Raw genomic sequence first — 7,141 nt, 5'->3', positions numbered from 1 at the left:
ACACACACACACACACACACACACACACACACACACACACACACACGTTTTCACACCGCAGTCAAATGTGCCCCAAATCTGATTGTTTTTAACCTTAGGAATTGCATCAGATGTTTTACAAATCAATTTTGAATGCTCATGTATCGTTTCATCTGACTAATGTCACAGGTAGCTGTGAATGGATTCATCAAATATTTATAAAGATATCACCTGATGGGAGTTTCAGTCACAGAGCTCTGCATGTCTTCAGCTACCGAGTGGGTTGGGAGAGATGACTATTTAATTTTTTTTGTGCCTTTTTTTTGAGATGCAAAATAAATTTGAAGCTCAGTCTTAGAAGAAATCTGTTAGATTTGAAAATAATCTGTGTGCCTACTAAATGGAGGAAAACTGTTTAATTTACAGACAATCTGTACAACTTGACATGTGTGACCAACTGTCTGTTTTTGAATAGCTGTAGCCTACTGGAGTTTATGCGTGCATAGGTTGTTTTGCGTCCAAGTGAGCTGACTTCTGAATGTGACATGTGCAAAGGGTCACTAGATATATTTACAGGTGCAAAATTCTTTGATGTATCATTTGCATGGGCACAATATGATCATGACGAGTGTTTACATGCACCAGGCTTTTATTGACATGCGCAGAGATGTTAACTTTCCCTAAAAAAATCACAGACGTTCTACTTCCATCATGAACATAAACAAGCATATTCTGAGCGCACAGTGCTGGGTGGTGTACCGTTTTGTATCGGATACCGTTTTTAATTTTTGTTATGAATTTTCTGAATACCGGACATACCAGGTTAAATAGCCCGAACATGTGCGGAACATTTTGTCGTGGCCGCCAGTGAACTGTTTCCTGGGGGACACTTTTCCTCGCAGCACCGCTATGTGCGTTAGCATGCTAATATTTTGGAGCATTTTGCAGCGGCGGGTGGCAATTCTGCTGCTTATATTGACTGATGTAAAAAAAATCCCATTTTCACCATCGCTGAATGTAGCAAACACTTCTTCGGTGACGTGCACGGCTAGATTTAACGCAGTTAGTTAATATGGAGATGTTATGCTGATAGAGAAGGACCCGCGACAGGTTTTAATAATGGTGGAGACGTCACTGCACTCCCTGGTTGAGCTACAGGTGATGTGCAGATTTTAATTTTTTTACATGACTCATTTTCATTCCAAATGGCCATTTAATCCGATTACTTATGTCCATGTAAACTTAGCTAATAACCTGTGATGAAACATGTCCATTCTGATCGATATTCTCTCTTCTCAGTCCACCATTCATTTTCCTGAAGTATAAAAATGATGCGACTCATGTAATGCAGTGTTTTCATCTTTGGGAAATGCTTAATAACAAACAGTTTCACCCCTGTCATCAAAACAATACATTCGTKCTAGTAAACTGGAAAGTTTTATCTTTTTTGAGTTTTTCTAACGTGTCACTTTTAACGTGGTATATTTTGTTGTTGTTATTTATGAGTACATCTCTTCTTTAATATTGTCTTTCTTCAGAAATCGAGTCAGAACTCCTAAACGGAAAAGATCCATCCTTCAYAATGTTTGTGGGAACTCTTTTGGAAAGCAATCCAACTTCTCCAGTTCAAGTTAGCAGCCCAAGTCAAGATAGTCACTCAGATGGTACTTCATCRACTCCACCTCAGTTCCCTCCATGTTGGTTAACTCAAGCACAGAGTGACCTTGCCCATGCAGAAGAAGAGCTGCGGAAAATACAAGAGTGTCATGCAACCGAGACCGAAATTGTCAAACGAGGAGTAGAGCGGGCAATTCTGGGAGCACGCAGAGAGGAGCAGCGACTCCTGGAGAGGGTGGAGCAGGACCATCGGGACACACAGCAGCATCTAGAACAGGTTCACAGGGAAAACATGGCGGCAGCGCGGGTCAGTCAAGCTTTACTTGATCAAAAACTGCACAAGCTGGCTGAGCTTCAGCAGCAAGTTCATGAAGTGAGTCAGTCTGTTCTGAATGAAAGTGGATCAAACCACAACTCCATACTGAAGGAGATTGCAGAATTCCTGCAACCCTGGGAAATCTCAGTTGCTCTTAAGAAAGTGAATTTCAAACCAAGCTCCCAACCCAATGCTGTCACCTTTGGAGACATGCGTGTCCAAGAACAGACCTTGTGCCTGAATGTTGGAGGCTGTGGGCCACATGGAAAGCTGTGTGCTCTCCATTTACAAGAAATGCAGTGTGAAGATAGAAACCGTCAGAGCCCTGGAAGAGAAGAGAGGACCCATGGACAGGGTTGGACCTCACCAACGGGCAGGATTGTCACAAAGATCAACCTCTCAAATCGGAGTAATCTAGAAGCAGAAGAAGAACAGAAGCTCTCTGCTGCAAAGATCTCTCAATGGCTTCCTAAATGTGAACAGTCTGACTGGGAGTTGTCTCAAGAGGATGAACTGGAATCAAGTTTCTTTCAGCCCCAAGTGGAGGATGTATTTCTGGCGGTCCCTTCAGTTCTTAAAAACTTAGACTCTAAAGGCAAAGGTCACGTAAACAAGATGAACACTAATGAAAAATGTTATTCTCCCATAAATCAGAAGAAAATGCTTTCTGTGGCCTCTAAGAGAAAACCATCCCCTTCAGCCGAACAAAGACAGAAAAATTTCTTGAGTTTTGATGGCCAGGTTGGTGATAAACTTAAAGCGAGTCCAGAATTCAACAGGAGATATTTGAGATATGGAAGTAGTGTCCTAACATCCCCCAGAATGACTCCAAGAGATCCTTTGGTCAGTCAAAGCTGCCTTGACCTGACCTCCAAAAGCCGGTCTTACTCTCGTCTGAGCCAGTCTTCAGATGAACACTCTTTGGGGACTCTAGGGGACTCTGGTCGTGCACCATCCCCAGCAGACAGCCTTGACTCCAGCTATACCTTTATTGTGAGCCCGTCTCATGACAACAGTTTGAACAGAGCATCTTTGAACTACAATTGCCGTCTCTCAAAGTCGGCAATGGACTTGACACCTAAGACAAGGCCCTTGATCAGTGATGGTACAAACAAACAAGACTTGTGTAGGGTCAAGTGTGGCAACATAAGTGCCTTGTTGAGCTCAACTTCAGCTCCACCCACTCAGAGAGGAAAAAGGGCTTTTGACAGAGGCCAGACCTTAACTTACCCTGCCTACATAGGTCAGAATAATTTTTCACAACCTCAGAAAAAAGACACAATTACTGGATCAAAACAACCCCTTGTGGCCAGGTCACTTTCATTGTCAGTTATAGATGGTTTCTCTCAAGAGCCAAAGAGAGGTAAGGGAGAAGGAGCCAAGCTGGCCTTAGTGGAATTAGAGGAGGAGGTTGATCCACCTTTTACAGCGTTCAACTCAAGAGGTGTCCATTTACTGGGGCAGTTTGGAAAGCAGGGTTCAGGTCGGGCTGACCTTACTCTGCCAAGTGGTATCCATGCCACACCGCAGGGTCAACTCTTTATTGTGGACTGTGGAAATGCCCGTATTCAGGTATGTCTTCTCTTTAAAACTTCAAACATGTACACATTGTTCTAGATATAACTAAACTTTAATTTTGAAACAGGTGACAGATTCTCGTGGAAATGTTCTTCAGCAAGTGACCTCCCCAAATGCTGATGGGTCATCCAGACGATGCAGAAATTACTTTGACATTGCAGTCAACGCCAAGGGTCTGATTGCACTAAGCTGTGCTGCAGAGAGAGCACTGCTTGTGTTCAGCCGTCACGGTCGCCTGCTTCAGACCTTCGGTGGGTCTAGGTCGAGCTCTGCAAAAGATGAACTGGAAGCTCCCAGAGGTGTCACTGTAACCAGGCTGGATGAGTTTTTGGTCGCCGATATCAGAAAAGGCACCCTCGTTGCCCTGAAGCTGGACCCTAAAACAGGCTCCCGACTTGAACGTACAGTTGTAACTGGGTTCCACAGGCCCTACTTAGTGGCAGCTTGCTTAAGCTCAGGCATTGTAGCTGTGTCTGAGAGGGGCAATGAAACAGGATGTGTGCCTTGCATTAAAGTTCTGGAGACAGGCTGGAACACAGTGAGAGTTCTAGGTGTGTGTGCTGGAATGGGGCCGGTCCTGACCAGTCCTTGGGGTATCTGCATAGATGCACATGGAAATGTCTTGGTAGCAGACTGGGGGGAGCAGCACAGAATTGTGTTATACCCCAAAGAAGGAGTTGGGTGGCCCATAGTAAACCAAGGCTTAAGTAGTCCTCGGGGCCTGACCCTACTACCTGAGGGACAACTAGCTGTGTCAGACAGCATGCATCACTGCATTAAGATATACCAGTACAAAACACCTCAGGACTAGGAAGAATTAACACAATGTTAAAGAACTAAACAGCTGGGAAACAGTATGCATGTTCCTTTTACTGCTCTGTCTGATGCTACGTTCACACCAAACGCATTTTGAGCTGCAGGAGCAGTCAGTTTACATGCAAAGTCTATGGCCGTCGCGCCTCTAGGGGTTGTGCGTTGCATCACATACGTTTTGGGCGGCGCGCAAGGAAGGCGGAAGGGGCGGCAGAGCGTTTTCCGCACATGCGGTGCTGCGGAAGCCGCCGCCAGAGTTAAAAATCTGAAATTTTCGCTGCTCGACGCCTCTTGATACCAATCAGAGAGACTCATTTTTCCACGTGACAGTTTCCTGAATGTTGTCCACTAAACAGAAACAGATGTACAGGAGATCTTTAGCTGAAATCGACTGTCTGCAGTTGGATTTTCTGGCAGGATATATTAGTACCGATGTGGGTCAGCTGGTCGGGAGAAAAAAAATAGGTCCGTCAGCTCGCAGCTTCTGGAATGGTGAAACTAACCGAACAAATCACCTCTAAATCATCTGGTGAATTAATTATCTGCTGTGTGCAACGTTTGCTTGCTCTTTAGTAAATAAATCAAAGCCATTTTCTTTGTTTTTATCTTTATTTCACCCGCCAAGGACAGACTGGAAAAAACCAAGAYGCTCCTTCCTCTTCAGACACACGTCTGGTCTGTATCCCGGTCTAGACATAGTGCGTCCAACTTGAGGCGTTTTGCGCTTTTTGGCTGCTCAAAACGCGTTCGGTGTGAACGTAGCATGACAGCTGTATTTGGTACACTGGGTATCACTGTTGGTGGCTACAGCTGCAGAAAAGATTTCTGAACAAAATGCTACTTTTCTTTTGGAATAACATTCAATTGCTACTTAAGACAAAACATTTGGGCCAAAATTTGCTGGGAGTTTGCATAAGCATTGTGCAAACGTTATGTTTATTAATTCCTCGCTGTTTAGTCACAAAGTGTCTTTATTAATTTTTCAGTGTGTTCACAATTTATTCTTATTTTATTCTTATTTTATTCACAGCTTCCAAAGTGCACAGAATGTCAGAATCTCTTTTTTTATATCACCAATAAGTCATAATTGAATTTCATAGGTTGCCAACCACTTCCAAAGTTGTCTCACATTTCTCATTCTTCTCACTTTACTCCCACGACACTGTCAGCGATTGGTCTTGTGAATTGAATTGAATTTAACTGAATTGAATTGAATTGAATTGAATTGAATTGAAAAGCTCAACACACATAATTCACGCAAAGAAACTAAGAATCCTCACAAACGTGTCAAGACATTTGGGAAGCTCCCTCACTAATGTCATTCACAATTTGTCACCAACGCATGYAGCCAGTGAGAAATCTTTCTTTTTTTGTTGAAAATTATAATTCATTAAAAACRTGAAAAATGAAAAAGCTGAAGCAAGTTTTAAAAATGTAGCTGTTTTTATTATTTTGCTGGTTTTGAGTTGTTGAAACAGAACTGGTGTCAGTCAGCTGAATTGGGTTTATAAATCAGATCAATATCAGTTTATGTATAAATACAGTTTATATAAACGTGTTTTTGTCTCTGTGGATATACAGTTTAAAATCAGTAGATCTAAAACAAAAATGAATACAAATATATAGTTTATCATTTTAACTTGGTATTAAGTGAGAAAATTAATTATTGAAAAATTGGAACGCTTTCTTTTACGGTACCCTTATTACCATGTAATTACAAGGTAATAAAAACATAATGAAATGGTAATTACTACAATATTACAATGTAATTATGTGGTAATAAGGGTACAATTTTACTATGTAATAAATTTTCCGCAGTAATGTAACACTTAACTGGTAATGTATTACTATTCACTATGTAACACATAAATAAGAATAGGTAATGTGACAGTTTTAAAGTCATATTTTATTTCAATTAACCACTAACCCTAAAATATAGTTGCATTCTTTTGGTTATAAATAGCATTGAGTTGCTATTGAATGGTAATTTGATTGTAGTTACCCAATAAAGGTAGTTTTATTAACAGTAGTTTTTATTTTGTACACTAATTACCATGTAATTACATGGTAATAAGGTAGTAACTATTTAATTACATTTTTATKACCTTATAATTACATGGTRATAAGGGTACCRTAAAAGAAAGCATTACCGTCTTATTTGATTTTATTATTTGTTGCACATTTATTTATGTATATCTTTTCTGCTTCCCTGGTTAATAAAATATTTATTTGGTACAGTGAACACGGTACAGGAAGCTGCCATGCACACTGCACCACCATCAGAATTTGTGGGGGAGGTGTCTTTTTTAGGCATTCAAAAATTTATTTTTCATTTTTCGACACAAATACTTTTAATGAATACTTTATTGTTTAAAAATATTGTGCTTAAATAAATAACACTAGAATATTGGAAGAACCAACTTGTCACTTTTACAGGTAGGATGTTCCTGCTATGACAAAAATGTGTTTTTGTACTTGTTTCAGTTCAGCTCAATGTGGATGTCCATGTTATTTCTTTTGTTTCTTTTATTCCTCTTTAGTTTTATGTGTTTGTGTGGCTTCAGTGTGTGTCCCGTTCGTTTTATATGTATGATTATATTTGGTGTGCATTTTCATTAAATACAGTCATGATTTTTTTTTTCGCTTCTGTAAATAAAACATTTTAGAGTTTCTGAGGTTTAATGAGATTTTTGATTAACAAAGAGCAWAACATGATAAAAAAAATCTGACCCTTATTCTGAGGGATATAAATAACTTCTGCAGATCTGTGCATCAGAAATTTCAACCTGTGCATACCATTGTCTGCATTCATTGTTTGGACTATTTCATAAAAAAACA

At 40.4% G+C, this 7,141-nt stretch overlaps 1 protein-coding gene across 1 annotated transcript in view; it reads left to right on the top strand.

The window, feature by feature from the left end:
* The window catches only part of LOC106533464 (uncharacterized), a 12,236-nt gene extending 6,258 nt beyond the window's left edge, over nucleotides 1–5,978 (top strand). The window contains exons 2-3 of the mRNA XM_014029761.1: nucleotides 1,518–3,484; nucleotides 3,558–5,978. Coding sequence (XP_013885215.1) covers nucleotides 1,518–3,484; nucleotides 3,558–4,301 — 2,711 coding nt within the window. The 3' untranslated portion in view covers nucleotides 4,302–5,978. The remainder of the gene's footprint in view (nucleotides 1–1,517; nucleotides 3,485–3,557) is intronic.
* Nucleotides 5,979–7,141: the final 1,163 nt, after the last annotated feature.

This window comes from Austrofundulus limnaeus, unplaced genomic scaffold (assembly GCF_001266775.1).
Source record: "Austrofundulus limnaeus strain Quisiro unplaced genomic scaffold, Austrofundulus_limnaeus-1.0 Scaffold949, whole genome shotgun sequence".
In the NCBI taxonomy this organism is placed as follows: domain Eukaryota; kingdom Metazoa; phylum Chordata; class Actinopteri; order Cyprinodontiformes; family Rivulidae; genus Austrofundulus; species Austrofundulus limnaeus.
The sequence above is the reverse complement of the archived record's forward strand: the minus strand, read 5'-3'. Positions and strand labels throughout refer to the sequence as shown.